The 18,641-nt window shown below is 39.7% G+C and overlaps 1 protein-coding gene across 1 annotated transcript; it reads right to left on the bottom strand.

Annotated features, from left to right (window-relative positions):
• Window positions 1-1,100: 1,100 nt before the first annotated feature.
• On the bottom strand, window positions 1,101-13,897 carry LOC106564416 (uncharacterized). The gene is made up of 2 exons (XM_082958709.1): window positions 13,328-13,897; window positions 1,101-5,259 (listed from the first exon to the last, which is right to left on the bottom strand). The coding sequence occupies exons 1-2, from the start codon at window positions 13,653-13,655 to the stop codon at window positions 4,130-4,132; spliced, it is 1,458 nt and encodes a 485-aa protein (XP_082814835.1). The 5' UTR covers window positions 13,656-13,897; the 3' UTR covers window positions 1,101-4,129.
• Window positions 13,898-18,641: the final 4,744 nt, after the last annotated feature.

Raw genomic sequence — 18,641 nt, 5'->3', positions numbered from 1 at the left:
GTTTCTTCTTGAAATCCTGATAATTATGCAGATATCTCACCTCTAGTTGTTGTACTCTTCTTGTGGTTACATTTCCATTGAATTCACAGCAAATTGCAGCTCAACCCGCTTGTTCTCCTGCTCAGTAGCAGCAGTGTGGTTTTTATCTTCAATAACTGGATGGTTTTGGAGCGTTTTTTCATACACACTAAAGTTTTTTTTAACAAATTATTTTTGCCTCTGCCATTGTTTCGTCTCAAGATTCCCACCAGTATTGGCGTTTTCTATTCCGGGTTTTAATGAGCACCACTAGACCAACAGCTTTTGTTCATACTGAACCTAATCAGGATTAACCCAGGTGTTCATACTGAACCTAATCAGGCTTAACCCAGGTGTTCATACTGAACCTAATCAGGCTTAACCCAGGTGTTCATACTGAACCTAATCAGGCTTAACCCAGGTGTTCATACTGAACCTAATCAGGCTTCACCCAGGTGTTCATACTGAACCTAGTCAGGCTTAACCCAGGTGTTCTCATTTAGGCTTACTTATCTTACTCCAGGACTCCAGTCTCTGACTAACTAAGCCAAATTTAAGATACTTTCAAAGCTACTTAAATATCCTAGTTTAACTAGTTCTGGCATAATCTAAGTCCTGCACGGTCTGAATCAAACCCAATGTCAAATGGGATTGATCTGTTTGATCCAATTGTTTGTTTCAGTTTTCAGTTGTTGGAACCTTTGATGTATTGTTGACTTCAAAACTTTTCAGTTTCAACAAATGCACTGGGTTGGTCTAAAAGTGATACTAAACTTACATACCATGCACTATTCTGACATAGTGGAAGATACACTGAATTTATACTGTTTTTCATACTAAGATGGACCAAGATATGTGCTCATTGGTTTTTCAAGATGGCGGCAGGTAGCCTAGTGGTTAGAGCTGACAAGGTAAAAATATGTTGTTCTGCCCCTGAACAAGGCAGTTAACCCATTGTTCCCTGGTAGGCAATCATTGTAAATAAGAATTTGCTCTTAACTGACTTGCCTAGTTAAATAAAGGTAACATTAAAATTAAGTATGTTGATTGTTAGTCATGGGGTTCATTTCTTTTGCAATATGTTCAAATCAAATCAAGCTTTATTTATACAGCACATTTCAGACATGGATGCAACGCAATGGCTTCACAGGAAAAAACGAATAAAAACAGAAATATTTACTACACAACAAACATAAGAGGATAAAAAACAAGATTAACAACTGAAAGACTAATGAGCATTCTAAGGAAAATCCATTGATTAAAATATTCACAATTGGATGCAATATCCAACCCTAATGAGATGGACAAGCCAGCACAGGTAACACATTGACTAACGAGGTGACACCAATCGGTGCACCCTACGTGCTAACGAGCTATAGGTGCTAAAGTCCAACCGCAAAACATAAATGGAAAAACCAAAGCCTGTAACACCTTCCCCTTTAAGACAACAAATACATCCTATATTTTTGTTGGACAAGTTTGCTCACCACCAACAGAAAACAACTTCCATTTCACATTATAATCAACTACAATGCTTCACCTTCACCAATATAAATATGGTGTCTACTGGCTGTCAACAATTAAAAACAAGAAAAAAAACCCACGTATTTCTAAATAATAATATACAATTGTATAATTTCTATAGAATCCTAAAACTCACTAGCTTCTAGAACTCTCGTCTTTCTAAAACCCACTAGCTTCTAGAACTCTTGTCCCCTTGGAACGAGCCCAAATAAAACTAATCTCCAATACGGAAAAATGTGCAGTCAAAATAAATTGTGATCCATGGCAACGCACTGGCTAAATGCAAAACACAAATATTTTTGACTGCCCACATCTGAGACAATCAGCAACCAAGTTGTCCTTACCACGGACATGTCTGATTTCAAGAGGAAACTCCTGCAATATCCGTAGTAACTTTCCACCTCACTTCGGAGCTTCTCTCTCTTTTCAGGGTTCACTCGATAGGCATGTTGTTGGCCCAGTCCCCAATGTCATTCTCTAGTACATTTGGGTTGGCACATCTGAGAATGAACCCTGATATTCTAAAAGCAGGGCAACAATGTCAATAAAATTGTACCCCAAAATTGTCAGTTGGTTGCATAAATAATCATGATTACTAAATATTACATGAAATGTAAATATAAAATATCAACAGCAAATGTACACCCCTTTGTTCATATGTATTGGCAATAATTCACTTAAAAGGATACACCCTTTTTTTCAATTTTCACCTAAAATGACATACCTAAATCTAACTGCCTGTAGCTCAGGCCCTGAAGCAATGATATGCATATTCGTGGTACTATTTGAAAGGAAACACGTTGAACTTTGTGGAATTGTGAAAGGAATGTAGGAGAATATAACAGAATAGATCTGGTAAAAGATAATACAAAGAAAAAACCAACCATTCTATTGTATTTTTTTTGTACCATCATCTTTGAAATGCAAGAGAAAGGCCATAATGTATTATTCCAGCCCAGGTCCAATTTAGATTTTGTCCACTAGATGGCAGCAGTGTATGTGCAACGTTTTAGACTGATCCAATGAACCATTGCATTATGTTAAAATGTTGTATCAAGAATGCCCAAATGTGCCTAATATGTTTATTAATAACTTTTCATGTTCAAATTATGCACTCTCCTCAAACAATAGCATGGTATTCTTTCACTGAAATAGCTATTGTAAATTGGACAATGCAGTTAGATTAACAAGAATTTAAGCTTTCTGCCAATATCAGACATGTCTATGTCCTGGGAAATGTTCTTGTTACTTACAACCTCATGCTAATCGCATTAGCCTATGTTAGCTAAACCATCCCATGGTATGGTGAGGCATGGAATAATAAAAAATGTATCTTTTGTCAGGTTGGATGTTTGAAATATGAGGCAATTTGAGTCGTGCTTCTAGGCAGGTAGCCTAGTGGTTAGAGCGTTGGGCCAGTAACTGAAAGGTTGGTGGATTGAATCCCGGAGCTGACAAGGTAAAAATCTGTCGTTCTGAGCAAGGCAGTTAACTCGCCGTGGACGTTGATTAAAGCAACCCCCTGCACCTCTCTGATTCAGAGGGGTTGGGTTAAATGCGGAAGACACATTCAGTTGTACAACTGACTTCCCTGAAAACAATTAGCGTTTGAATTTTGTCAAGAAATACTGGAGTGACATAAAATTGATTATTGGCCAATTCATTATTCTGCGTCCATGCTGCAAGTACGTTGAAATTAAGTTATTTTCAAGTCACTGACAAAACGACATCTTTTCAACTAAAACCGAACGTATATTGGACGTCTTGTCAACAACATTTTGCTATTTTGGTGGGATAGCCCCAATGTCAAAACACCGTTTTAACATGTACAATTCAATAACCAATATGCAGAAACAGTTTGTGATATATAGAAAACCTAAATATAAAATGTACTATCTACTACACAAACATCTGCCACAATAGTAATCATATTACAAGCACCTTATAAACTGCACAAGCACCAGAAACGCTGTTGTTTTGACAAGTAGCAATAAATCACTGATATCAATTAGGGGGGGAAAATCAGGTTGGAACTGGGAGATATCTTTGACCTCACTGGTTAGAGGACAACCTGCAGAAGACAGTCAGCTACATTTTGGAGTGACGTATTTCAATTTAGGGGTCGCTAAACAAAGGAACACAACACTTACTTGTCATCACTCATCGATATCATGTTGAAATCAATTGTGCGAGAGGGAGACGTGATGGCATGTCCTGTTAAAACTAACAGCTCAAAAACCACACGGAATCTGGGAATGTGTACATCACTAGTTAGAGGACAACTTGTAGAAAACAGCTAGCTACATTTTGAAGTGTTACATTTTGATTCAAGTGGGTCACCAACGTGGTAAGTGTAACACAACTCTTTTTTGGTTAGTCACTTTTTGCTAAATCACATAAATAGTACTCTTTCAATTCAGAGCCTGGATTTTCCCCCTGAGGCTAATATCCACATCATATTGAAATCAATAGAACAGGGGTCAAACATTTAGGGTTCTACATTGTGACATCATTACAATACTCCTTCTACAATGTTTAAACATTCTACATTGTGACATCATTTCATTGATATCATGAAACAACTCCTTCATGTATGTATTTTATGATGTTTGATTAGAGATCTTTTATCAGAGTATCTCTTGTCACATTGATCACAGCTATGAGGTTTCTCTCCTGTGTGTGTTCTCTGGTGTACAATAAGACGGCTAGATGTAACAAAACTCTTCCCACATTGATCACAGCTATGAGGTTTCTCTCCTGTGTGTGTTCTCTGGTGTACAATAAGACTGCTTGATTTAGTAAAACTCTTCCCACATTGATCACAGCTATAAGGTTTCTCTCCTGTGTGTGTTCTCTGGTGTGATGCCAGGTTGCTTGACTGAGTAAAACTCTTCCCACATTGTTTACAGCTATAAGATTTCTCTCCTGTGTGTTTTCTCTGGTGTGATAACAGGCTGCCTAAGTGAGTAAAACTCTTCCCACATTGAGTACAGCTATAAGGTTTCTTTCCTGTATGTGTTCTCTGGTGTACAATCCGATGGCTAGATGTAGTGAAACTCTTCCCACATTGATCACAGCTATAAGGTTTCTCTCCTCTGTGTGTTCTCTGGTGTGATACCAGGGTGCTTGACTGAGTAAAACTTTTCCCACATTGATTACAGCTATAAGATTTCTCTCCTGTGTGTTTTCTCTGGTGTGATAACAGGTTGCTTGACTGAGTAAAACTCTTCCCACATTGAGTACAGCTATACGGTTTCTCACCTGTATGTGTTCTCTGATGTACAGTCAGATAGCTAGATATAGTAAAACTCTTCCCACATTGATCACAGCTATAAGGTTTCTCTCCAGTGTGAATTCTCATGTGTAGTTTTAGTGATTTTAATCTTAAGTAACTCTTCCCACAATCAAAACAATGGTGAGATTTCTCTCCAGTGTGAATTCTCAGGTGTACTTTTAGTGAATTTGAGCTTGAGAAACGTTTCCCGCAGTCAGAGCAGCAGTATGGTTTCTCTCCTGTGTGTACTTGCTGGTGTGTTTCAAGTTCTGATGAAGATTTGAAACCTTTCCCACAGTCAGAGCAGCAAATAGATTTCTTCCCAGTGGGTCTCTGCTGGTGTTTCTTGAGGTGTTCTGATGTGGAGAGACTCTGCTCTGCCTCGTCAGCATCATGATGTTGTTGAGGCTCCCCAGAGGATCCACGATAGTCACATCTCTCTCCTGTGTGAACAACAAGTGAGATAGATGGTTAAAGGCCCACAACAGCAGAAATCCACTGTAAAAGGTGATGCCAACAGCGTAGCCATGATGTTGTACAAACATTTGACGTCTGTAATGAATGTTACAATTATTTGACAATTGTCTTAAGACAGTCAAGTCAGAAACTATAGTGATATTTTGTCTTGTTTTCACATTAGCAGAAACATCGATGATTGTAGGCTAGAAATAAGTTATTCAAGTTGTTGAAATCCTAAGCAGTGTGCCAGACAACTTTTGGTCTCCAATATAGGCCCCTTTCTGTGTTTGCTAAAATTGGCGCACGAGGGCGATGCACACGCAATTTGGTTGCAGAAACTCCTCCATGCTAATGTGGAAACTGCTAGTTATACCACTACCATAGACCTACTATAGGACTGATAACTTCACCTAACAATAACATAGATCTACTGTAGGACCCATAACTTCACCTAACAATAACATAGACCTACTGTAGGACCCATAACTTCACCTAACAATAACATAGACCGACTTTCAGACCCATAACTTCACCTAACAATAACATAGACCGACTTTCAGACCCATAACTTTACCTAACAATAACAAAGACCAAGGACTATAAATCATTTAATATTTCAGGTGAAACATGTAAACTAAACGGTCTTTGTCATAACATTTCATAACCTGATCACCAGATAATTTTGTCAATAATCCCACTAGGCTAATCTTTAATGTGTTGTCATTCTAAATGTCCTGAATAAAGGAAAATAGCTCTGTGTGTTGTACAATAGCCTATCCATCAAGGAACATTTCTCTACACATTATGAGGTAAGCATCTCTGTGTGCAAACTGACTAACGAAACCCTACTGTAAATCAATCAGACAATAACACACTATAAACATCAATTTGTTAGGGATGTTGGAGCCAACATGGAGCATGGCATAACTGTCTTTACCAAAGTAATGAATGAATAAGCACTTTGGTTGTTGTTGCATGTCGTGATGTTTGTCATGTGACTGTCATTCAGAAAAGGATTTCCTGGATCAGCTGATGATAGTTGAACATGTGACTAACTAAATTGCTACAGTATTAACCTGTTTAGGATAGGGGGCAGTATTTTCACGGCCGGATAAAAAACGTACCCGATTTAATCTGGTTATTACTCCTGCCCAGAAACAAAAATATGCATATAATTGTTTGATTTGGATAGAAAACACCCTAAAGTTTCTAAAACTGTTTGAATGGTGTCTGTGAGTATAACAGAACTCATATGGCAGGCCAAAACCTGAGAAGATTGCATACAGGAAGTGCCCTCTCTGAACATTTCATGGCCTTCTATAGCCTCTTTATGGAAAATAGAGGATCTCTGCTGTAACGTGACATTTTCTAAGGCTCCCATAGGCTCTCAGAAGGCGCCAGAACGGGGAATGATGACTCTGCAGTCCCTGGCTGAAAAACAGTAGCGCATTTGGATAGTGGTCGATCTGAGAACAATGAAACGGGTGTGCGCGTGAAGAGTCCATTTTACATTTTCAGTCTTTGAACGAAAACGACGTCTCCCGGTCGGAATATTATCGCTATTTTACGAGAAAAATCACATAAAAATTGATTTTAAACAGCGTTTGACATGCTTCGAAGTATGGTAATGGAATATTTTGAATTTTTTTGTCACGATACGCGCCGGCGCGTCACCCTTCGGATAGTGTCTTGAACGCGAGAACAAAACGCCGCTATTTGGATATAACTATGCATTATTTGGAACCAAAACAACATTGGGTGTAAACTAGAAGTCCTGGGAGTGCATTCTGACGAAGAACAGCAAAGGTAATCCAATTTTTCTTATAGTAAATCTGAGTTTGGTGAGTGCCAAACTTGGTGGGTGTCAAAATAGCTAGCCATGATGGCCGGGCTATCTACTCAGAATATTGCAAAATGTGCTTTCACCGAAAAGCTATTTTAAAATCTGACATAGCGATTGCATAAAGGAGTTCTGTATCTATAATTCTTAAAATAATAGTTATATTTTTTGTGAACGTTTATCGTGAGTCATTTAGTAAATTCACCGGAAGTTTCGGTGGGTATGCTAGTTCTGAACGTCACATGTTAATGTAAAAAGCTGTTTTTTGATATAAATATGAACTTGATTGAACACAACACGCATGTATTGTATAACATAATGTCCTAGGAGTGTCATCTGATGAAGATCATCAAAGGTTAGTGCTGCATTTAGCTGTGGTTTTGGTTTTTGTGACATTATATGCTAGCTTGAAAAATGGGTGTGTGATTATTTCTGGCTGGGTACTCTCCTGACATAATCTAATGTTTTGCTTTCGTTGTAAAGCCTTTTTGAAATCGGACAATGTGGTTAGATAAAGGAGAGTCTTGTCTTTAAAATGGTGTAAAATAGTCATATGTTTGAAAAATTGAAGTTTTGGGATTTCTGAGGTGTTTGTAATTCGCGCCACGCCCTATCATTGGATAATGGAGCGGTGTTCCGGTAGCGGAACATCTAGATGTAAGAGATTAAGAATGATGTGTAATTATTGAAGAACCGCATAAATGACAGTATCCATTTGGGTGACTCTCTTTTTGAACAATTGGATTTAGCAAACTCTGAAATGCTTTAGGATTTCTGTGCCCTTGAAAACTGTTTTCCCAGCGTAACATAAGGAGACACTAAATGTTGAGTGCATTTCAGAGATCTGAATACAAAAAACTGTCCCACAGCAAGAACCAGTTCATCATATGACAAGCTTAACGTTATGACAATAACTACTGTTCCCTGAAGGAGGGAAACTAGGTACAACATACTATTAAATCCGTGCCTCGCTGGAAGCCCCGCCTTCTACAGGTGATGAGCGTGAGGCTCAGATTTATTCTTTAAATGTAATACCGCTCTTCACCGACCCAGGAAAGAGGCGGGGACAAACAAGTGTTGTTCCTCGTTTCCCTCCTTCAGGGAAGAGTAAATATAATCAAAGTTACACTCCCGAAGTCGGTCAACTTCGGTACAACATACTATGGGGAAATACAATCATTCCCCATGCCGACCCAAACGGATACTAAATGAAACGGCCCATGGCAGACCACCCAGACCTGACCACGCAAGATGCGTTAGTTTTGTCAATTAATTTATTGTCTTTTGTTTGAAACACTCCTGTCAATGTTGAGTAAGGACGCACACCTGATTACGCATATAGAAGTGGGACTAGTCTACCTGTCCTGCGTGCAAATGTAGGCCTATAAATGTGCCCATTTGGGGATGTCTGATAGCATTTCTGATTGTCTTAACGCACCACCACTAATGAGTTGTGGAGCTTTTAAAATACATTTTTTTCTTCACCTCAAACAGCAAGTAAACAAAGTCTTATCAAAATCAATTGCGAATAACAATAGTTCCTCAAAGTATTTTAGTAAAAGATTTCCAGCTCTCGCCCTTTCGATAACCACTCAGCATAAAAGGGAAAAATGTAATGCTCTAATCCAGTGGAAATATCATAAAATACCTGATTACTTCTTATTCTTTGCAAAAATAGCTGACAGCTGTGTCTGTCCCAAACTCACTGGCACGGGAAACTGAGGGCGGAGAATATTTTATACAATGTTGCAAGCTTGCTATCACAAGTTTTGGGCCGACCCAATTGATAGTTGATACAATGTTTCAAGTTCGTTGTAGACAGGCCATGTGAACAAATGTTATTTATAGGATATTTTCTACCTGCAGGCTGCAATGTTTTTATTTGTTTGCTTTATGTAGGCTATTTTTACATAGTTGGCAATGGCAATAAAAGTTACTTTTAGATTTGTATAATTTTCATTTAGATTTAGATAGAATGTATATTAATCACAGACAATGATATTGAGATACTATTATAAATTAAATGAAACTGTTCCAGTAAAATGTGAATATGAAAACCATAACTGGCACCAGATCAGTAGAAATGGTCAGATAAATTGGCACCAAATGGAAAAGGATGCTGACTGCTGGTGTAGCCTATTACCAGAAACTATAGGAGCATAACGACAGCTGGTGTAGCCTATTACCAGAAACTATAGGAGCATAACGACAGCTGGTGTAGCCTATTACCAGAAACTATAGGAGCATAACGACTGCTGGTGTAGCCTATTACCAGAAACTATAGGAGCATAACGATTGCAGGTGTAGCCTATTACCAGAAACTATAGGAGCATAATGTCAGGCCAGCAGCAGCGGGAGGAGTAGGCTAAGGAAGATTTTTTTTCTGATGGTTAAGCTATCTTGTTTAAATGACAAAGTGAAAACAGGTAAAAAACAGAAATACCTTATTTACATAAGTATTCAGACCATTTGCTATGAGACTCGAAATTGCTTTCAGGTGCATCTTGTTTCCATTAATCATCCTTGAGATGTATCTACAACTTGTTTGGAGTCCACCTGTGGTAAATTCAATTGATTGGATATGATTTGGAAGGCACACACCTGTCTATATGTGGTCCCACAGTTGACAGTGCATGTCAGAGCAAAAACCAAGCCATGAGGTCGAAGGAACTGTCCGTAGAGCTCCAAGACAAGATTGTGTCAAGGCAAAGATCTGGAGAAGGGTACCAAAAAAAAAATTCTGCCGCATTGAAGGTCCCCAAGAACACAGTGGCCTCCATCGTTCTTAAATGGAATACTCTTCCTAGAGCTGGTCACCCGGCCAAACTTAGCGATTGGGGGAGAAGGGCCTTGGTCAGGGAGGTGACCAAAAACCAGAGCTCCAGAGTTCCTCTGTGGAGATGGGAGAACCTTCCAGAAGGACAACCATCTCTGCAGTACTCCACCAATCAGACATTTATGGTAGAGTGACCAGATGGAAGCAACTCCTCAGTAAAAGGCACATGACAGCCTACTTGGAGTTTGACAAAAGGCACCTTAAGGACTCTAAGACCATGAGAAACAAGATTCTCTGGCTTGATGAAACCAAGATTTAACTCTTTGGCCTGAATGCCAAGAGTCACGTCTGGAGGAAACCTGGCACCATCCCTACGGTGAAGTATGGTGGTGGCAGTATCATGCTGTGGGGATGTTTTTCAGTAGCAGGGACTGGGAGACTAGTCAGGATCGAGGGAAATATTAACGGAGCAAAGTGCAGAGAGATCCTTGATGAAAGACCAGCTCCAGAGCGCTCAGGACCTCAGACTGGGGCAAAGGTTCACCGTCCAACAGGACAACGACCTTAAGCACACAGCAAAGACAACACAGGAGTGGCTTCGGGACAAGTCTCTGAATGTCCTTGAGTGGTCCAGCCAGAGCCCGGACTTGAGTCCGATCTAACATCTCTGGAGAGACCTGAAAATAGCTGTGCAGTGATGTTCCCCATCCAACCTGACAGAGCTTGAGAGGATCTGCAGAGAAGGATGGGAGAAACTCCCCAAATTCAAGTGTGCCAAATAAATTAGCTAAATGAAAGGGGGAAAAAAAGAATTCAATCAAATTTAGAATAAGGCTTTAACGTAACAAAATGTGGAAAAAGTCAAGGGGTCTGAATACTTTCCCGAATGCACTGTATACAGCAACAGCTCCCCCATAAGCATTCCTGTCTTTTCTGTAGATGTTATATCCCTGTATTGCTACTGCTGTATCAAAGGAATTATCTCAGTGAGTTTCAGAGATGAACAGTACAGTGCATTCCAAATTAAATGGGCAGGCAAGTAAACAAAAACGTTTTCAAATAAAAACTATTCCAGAAAATGTCAACGTGTATATAACGTCCAAGAGACTGTCGACCAATCGCGTTCACATTGTCATGCTGTGACACGTAGTTCCTACGCTAATTCTCACGAAAACCCCTTTTTAAAGTCGGGTATGAGTCGAGAAACATGCCTATTTTCCTTGAAAGTACGTAATGTCACGATTGCAAAGATATACGATATTACAGAGAACAAGTTAATTATCTCACATCTCTGAAAATATTTGTAATATTGTGTTTCTTGTTCACAGAGGGTAATTCATGCCAATGTTATTTTCTTTAAGATGTTAATACGAATCTAAAGGAGTTTCCAAGATCCTCATTTCTTAAAGTATTTCTGGTGATAGCAAGCGATAGCGATACACAAGCTAGGTCTATTTGAAACATTGCCATCCCATGGCAGCATTTACCAGCCACCAGGTTCAGAAACTTTAAAACCACATAAAACATATTTTTAAATGAATTCTATTTTTGCCCAAAGTTAAGATATAAATTACTCAAACTGAACATAAATCATGCTGGTTATTATTTTAGGCTATTTTAGTTTTGGAGTCAAAGATAGTTTTGGAATAGTTTTCATTTTTCAAACAGGTTTGTTATTTTATTTCAGTTTACTAAATAGTTATATAGTGTTTTATGACAAACCGTTTCTACAAATCCGTCAAGACACCAACTTAGACTTTACCGTGAAATGCTTTACTTACAAGCCCTTAACCAACAGTGCAGTTCAAGAAGAAGAAAACGTTTACCAAGTAGACTAAAATAAAAAGTAATAATAAAAAGTAACACAATGAGAATAACAATAACGAGGCTATAAACAGGGAGCACCGGTACACAGTCAATGTGCGGGGGTACAGGCTAGTTGAGGTAATTGGTACATGTAGGTGGGGGCGTAGTGACTATGCATAGGTAACAAACAACCAGCGAGTAGCAGAAGTGCACAAAAGGGAGGGGGGTCAATGTAAATTGTCCGGTGGTGATTTTATGAATTGTTCAGCAGTCTTATGGCTTGGGGGTAGAAGCTGTTGAGGAGGCTTTTGGTCCTAGACTTGGCTCTCCGGTACCACTTGCCGTGCGGTAGCAGGGAAAACAGTTTAAAACTTGGGTGACTGGAGTCTCTGACAATTTTGTGGGCTTTCCTCTGACACCGCCTATTATATAGGTCCAGGATGGCAGGAAGCTTGGCCACAGTGATGTACTGGACCGTTCGCACTACCCTCTGTAGCGCCTTACGCTCAGATGCCAAGCCGTTGCCATACCAGGCGGTGATGCAACCGGTCAGGATGCTCTCGATGGTGCAGCTGTATTACCTTTTGAGGATCTGGGGACCCATGTCAAATCTTTTCAGTCTCCTGAGGGGGAAAAGGTTTTGTTGTGCCCTCTTCAGACTGTCTTGGTATATTCCCACATGGGTGATTGAAAGATGATCTGAGGTCCACACTCCAGTCCAGTTGATGGTGGTAAGGCACCTTAAAGTTGGTTGCCAACCGCCATATAAAGTCCAAAGAAGAAAAAGAAGCCTGAAGGAAGGAGAAATGACGAGAAACTAATTTGGTTTACCGTTTGGTGCGTCGCAACTGGTTACCTATTTTGATGTGATATGAAAGTATTGTGTGAAATTATTTTGATGTGGTATTTAAGTATAGTGTGAAATTATTTTGATGTGATATGAAAGTACAGCGATTTATGTTTCTAGAAACGTATCGCAATTGAGAATCAATTCACATTTAGATGGAATATTTGACTATTTTAGCTGCCAGAGCCAGTCTACCTCTGAAAATAACGTACAGTCCTTGGACCTTGAGGAGTAACAGGGGCAGAAATCAGCAGTAGAAACAATAACAAAGCGTACTCCCTGCCCATTTTGGTAAAAAGCTGAGGGATGGGGCTGGAGAAATGTAACCATCCATGATATCAACATTATAGTTTGAACCATGTTTTGAGGATATACAGTGTTTGTTTATATTTACTGACAAACATAGGAGTAAAACAAAAAGCTTATATTTTGGGTTCTGATGGGGCACAACAGTTGAACTAAGCTCATGAGGCATTTATAAGTGAATTCTTCAAGAAACAACGGGTACATATCATTAATGTAAAAGTCCCAAAATGGATGTAACAACTGCTGATTGCCCCTTTAAGAGAACATCTTGGGCTAAGCTAATAGGAGATATTGAGGACTACAGTATTTCAGGCATTGTTATTGGATGCATTTGATCAATTGTTAACGTGTTGTTGATGGTCCACTCTTGATGTTCTACACATTACAGTGTAGCTTCAGCCATTCCTACAGAACAACATTAAAGTGTAGAATCCCTTTACTGCATATTGGTTCAACGACTGCAGAGACGGTACTTACTGGTGTTAAACAGATCTCCAACCTCCTCCTCTTCCTCCAATGTGACAGTAATCTCCCCCTCCTCCTCTTTCACTCCAAAAACGGCATCCTCCTCTTTCACTGCCACCTCTTCTTTTACTGTAACATCCTCCTCCTCTTTCACTCTGAACGCGTCTTCCTCTTCTTTCACTAAAACGGCTTTCTCTTCTTCTTTCACGGTAACAGCCTCACCCTCTACTTGTTTTTGTATTGTAACATGCTTCTCGTCTTCCTCCTCTTTCACGGGAGCTTCTTTCTCCGTCCAGCAGACCTCCTCTTTATCAGGAGGAGAGTAGCTAAGTGAACTCATGGTCGGAGACGTTAGCTAGCTAGCATTAGCGACTAGCCTAGTTCTAAGCTAATTTAGCAAACCATCTAGCTGAAAAACAACGTAAATATATAATTAAATGGGCCAACAAGTACATACGACAGAAGTGTGTTTAATACACAGCGACTAATATACACCAAAACAGTGTAAATAGCGTGAATGTTGTAGCTATGCTTGCTAGAAAGCTACTGAGGTGTCTGACTAGCTGTTGTTGTTGAAGGAGCGTCCCGTCCACTAGATTATACGTCAGACTGGCAGCATCTCCTGAACCTAAAAGACGCACAGCGCCATCTGCTGAATGGACTGGGCAACGCAGTTGAGGAACCAAAAGTTTATTTTTCATTTATTTCATAAAAGTTTAATATTATATTAAGTCGTTCAAAGAGAAGCATGTGTTGATTGATTCGTTTTTAATGAATGAGAATTTAAAACAAACTTTACACCCACTACACATTTGGATTGAACCATACTTCTGACATGGTTCATTTTGACCCCAGAGGCATATCTTTTATCATAGCCAAAATGTGGTTCATTCAATTCTTCCAATTTTTCATGACTTTGTCAATCAACTTGTTCTTAATACATTTAAATCATGGTTTAGTGTTTCTGTATCAATATGGACTTTTACCAAATTCAAATCCTTTGGAGCCATTTTGACTCCAGCCAAAAGCACCTTTGATAAATAAGATGTTTATTTCAAATAAAAATGACATTTTATTGGTCACATACACGTGTTTAGCAGATGTTATTGCGGGTGTAGCGAAATGCTTGTGGTTCTAGCTCAGACAGTGCAGTAATATCTAACAAGTAATATCTAACAATTTCACAACATATACCCAATACACACAAATCTAAGTATTTGAATCTAGGTTTCTCTGTAGACATGATCCATCCCACCAGAGGGTGAAGGGGCACCTGTATCAGTGGTTTTGATCAGATACACAATATAGTGCCTCCCATGTACTCTCCTAAGATTGGACTTTTCTGTACCATGCATCACATGACTGTGTACAAAACTGCCAATGGTAGAAAACTCTGCCAGCGGTAGAAAACTCTCCCAGCAGTAGAAAACTCTGCCAGCGATATACAGTGCATTCGTAAAGTATTCAGACCCCTTCACCTTTTCCACATTTTGTTACGTTACAGCCTTATTCTAAAATCGAATAATGTTTTGCCCTAATCAATCTACACACACAATACCCCATAATGACATCACAATAGCCCACAATGACATCACAATACAAACCCAAAACAGGTTTTTAGAAATGTTTACAAATGTATTTACTTAAGTATTCAGAACCTTTGCTCTGAGACTCGAACTTGAGCTCAGATGCATCCTGATTCCATTAAACATCCTTGAGATGTTTCTACAACTTGATTGGAGTCCACCTGTGGTAAATTCAATTGATTGGACATGATTTGGAAAGGCACACACTTCTCTATATAAGGTCCCACAGTTCACAGTGCATGTCAGAGCAAAAACCAAGCAATGGGGTCAAAGGAATTGTCTGTAGAGCTCTGAGACAGGATTGTGTCGAGGCACAGATCTGGGGAAGGGTTCCAAAAAATGTCTGCAGCATTGGAGGTCCCCAAGAACACAGTGGCCTCCATCATTCTGAAATGGAAAAAGTTGGGAACCACCAAGACTCTTCCAAGAGCTGGCCATCCAGCCAAACAGCAATTGGGGGAGAAGGGCCTTGGTAAGGGAGGTGACCAAGAACCCGATGGTCACTCTGACAGAGCTCCAGAGTTCCTCTGTGGAGATGGGAGAACCTTCCAGAAGGACCATCATCTCTGCAGCACTCCACCAATCAGGTCTTTATGGTAGAGAGGCCAGATGGAGGCAACTCCTCAGTAAAAGGCACATGACAGCCTGCTTAGAGTTTGCCAATAGGCACCTAAAGGACTCTCAGACCATGAGAAACAAGATTCTCTGGTCTGATTAAACCAAGATTGAACTATTTGGCCTGAATGCCAAGTGTCGCGTCTGGAGGAAAATTGGCACCATCCCTACAGTGAAGCATGGTGGTGGCAGCATCATGCTGTGGGGATGTTTTTCAGCAGCAGTGCAATTTGTCCACTGATATTGGTGTAACTTCTCACCCCTTTTGGCTGTATGAAAGTTAATTTCCCCTCAGGCACACACATTTGTTCTTTGATATAATGAAGGTAATTTGTGTAGAATGTACTTTTCCCCCCCTCTTTATTTTTTTTCAAGAGAAAAACTGCTGATGCACAACCACATTTTGAAATTACACCTTGTCTTTTCTTCTATTCTAACTCTCAACAGTAAGTGATTTAAAAAAATATATATTATTATTTATGACAAAAAAACACAAGGAAGGGGTAACATTAAAGTATTAGAACACGAAGGACAAACAATACAGCATCAGGACACTATCAAACATGTATCAGTCTTTCCGCAACAGAGCCATCCTTATGTGTGAGGATGCGTGTGCATGATAGCGATATAAAATATATGTCATAGTTTCCTTTTTCATGATCACAATCTTGTGAAACCCGAACCCTTCAAGATCCCCCCACAGTTCCACAATAGCTGTCCCCCAACCATTCGAGACCCCTCCCACAGTCCCCCCCCCCCCCCCCACCCCCGGAAAAAAAGAAAAATACAATTAATTCCATTCCCCACCCCCCAAGAACCCCCCAATGCACCAACAACCAAGAGAATGAACTAAAGAGAAAAAAGGAAAAGACAGAAGAAAACAGCAAACAACAATGCAAAAAAAGAAAACAAAATAATACATTTAAAACAAAGGACATCAAGGACAACTCAAATCATAACAGCAATGCCCACTTTATATGTTTGTGTGCATGTCTGGCACTATTACATGTATGTGTGTGTTCTTGTATGTGTTTATTTGAATGAGAGTGTGTGTATATGCATATGTTCCAACACCTGCACGGCATCAGCCTCAGGCAAACCGGCATTAGTTGTAAAAACACTACAACTTAGTGTCATTGAAATGTACTTTTTATTATGTTTTATTTAGACTTTTTTTAAACTTTTACTTTTATCTTTTGACCATCATTCCATCTCCTATCATGAATCGGACCGCAGAGTGAAGGAAATGCAGCCAACAAGCGCTCAGCATATGTGGGAACTCCTTCAAGACTGTTGGAAAAGCATTCCAGGTGAAGCTGGTTGAGGGAATGCAAAGAGTGTGAAAAGCTGTCATCAAGGCAAAGGGTGGCTACTTTGAAGGATTTCAAATATAAAATATATTTAGATTTGTTTAACACTTTTTTGGTTACTACATGATTCCATATGAGTTATTTCATAGTTGTGTTGTCTTCACTATTATTCTACAATGTAGACAATAGTTAAAATAAAGAAAAAACATAGAATTTGTAGGTGTGTCCAAACAATTGAAAGGTACTGTGTATGCATTGTGGAGGAGAACTGATCCTAGATCAGTACAAAGGCATAACATCTACAGCAGGAACAACTGTCTGTGTTAAAAAGGCCCAGCTGGATTGAATTGAGCTATTTAAAATGATATATTTGAATGTGAAATGATTTGTTCTGTTTGTCGATACAAGACAGGGTCTGTGGAGGCTTGGCCTATTAGTGGTGGATTTGGGGGAGAATTTGAGTTGGAATAGTGATAGATTTTTGGAGGGACCCTTGTCACTACAGCCAATCAGTGAGCAGCGTCCACTCCGCCACATCGTAGGCAGTTCTGTTACTCACAACACTTCCCCTGCTTTCCTCAACAATGGAAAAGCCCACTGAACTAAAGCCTTGCCATTTCAGATCTTTTTTTTAAAAGATTGGGGAATTTCTTACAATTAGGAAATAATATGTCATGTTTTACTCGTACCTCAGCCAGCATTGTGAATGGTGTCCGAGGCAGTGACATACTAGACCAGGGCAGTACATCTAATACTTAGGTGTTTTTAGTCATGCATGAAAGGTCTGGGGTGGTTCTGTGGTTATAAGTTACTGACCTTGGAGTACATTTCTGGCCATGCTGGCAGGGTCTGAATCAACCCCAATGTCCACCTGGTACACTGGCAGGGTCTGAATCAAACCCAATGTCCACCTGATACACTGGCAGGGTCTGAATCAAACCCAATGTCCACCTGGTACACTGGCAGGGTCTGAATGAAACCCAATGTCCACCTGGTACACTGGCAGGGTCTGAATCAAACCCAATGTCCACCTGGTACACTGGCAGGGTCTGAATCAAACGCAATGTCCACCTGATACACTGGCAGGGTCTGAATCAAACCCAATGTCCACCTGGTACACTGGCAGGGTCTGAATCAAACCCAATGTCCACCTGGCACACTGACAGGGTCTGAATTAAACCCAATGATAACCTGGCATACTGACAGGGTCTGAATTAAACCCAATGATAACCTGGCATACTGACAGGGTCTGAATTAAACCCAGTGATAACCTGGCATACTGACAGGGTCTGAATTAAACCCAGTGAAAACCTAGCACACTTACAGGGTCTGAATTAAACCCAATGTTAAGGAGAGGGAAGATTGGTCAAGAGGGTGATGATTATTGTTGTTCTACTGCCTGATTGTTATGCAACAACACTGTTTACAAAAGCTTTGTTAAAGAACAAGGCCCACGCACTGTTTACAAAAGCTTTGTTAAATCAGCACAACAGTTTTCAGCTGTGCTAACATAATTGCAAAAGGGTTTTCTAATGATAAATTAGCCTTTTAAAATGATAAACTTGGATTAGCTAACACTACGTGCCATTGGAACACAGGAGTGATGGTTGCTGATAACGGGCCTCTGTACGCCTATGTAGATATTCCATAAGAAATCAGCCGTTTCCAGCTACAATAGTCATTTACAACATTAAGAATGTCTACACTGTATTTCTGATCAATTTGATGTTATTTTAATGGACAATTTTTTTTGATTTTCTTTCAAAAACAAGGACATTTCTAAGTGACCCCAAACTTTTGTTACACGATGTAGGA

Source organism: Salmo salar, chromosome 12 (assembly GCF_965601325.2).
Source record: "Salmo salar chromosome 12, fSalSal1, whole genome shotgun sequence".
Lineage (NCBI taxonomy): Eukaryota > Metazoa > Chordata > Actinopteri > Salmoniformes > Salmonidae > Salmo > Salmo salar.
Note: the sequence above shows the minus strand (reverse complement) of the source record. Positions and strands in the feature narration are given on the sequence as shown.

Bases quoted from the DNA above. Each gene is read 5' to 3' on its own strand.
- LOC106564416 (XM_082958709.1), bottom strand. From the start codon at position 13,655: ATGAGTTCACTTAGCTACTCTCCTCCTGATAAAGAGGAGGTCTGCTGG. The intron at 5,260-13,327 runs GTAAGTACCGTC...TTGTTCACACAG, and splicing joins TGGAGATCTGTTTAACACCA to GAGAGAGATGTGACTATCGT.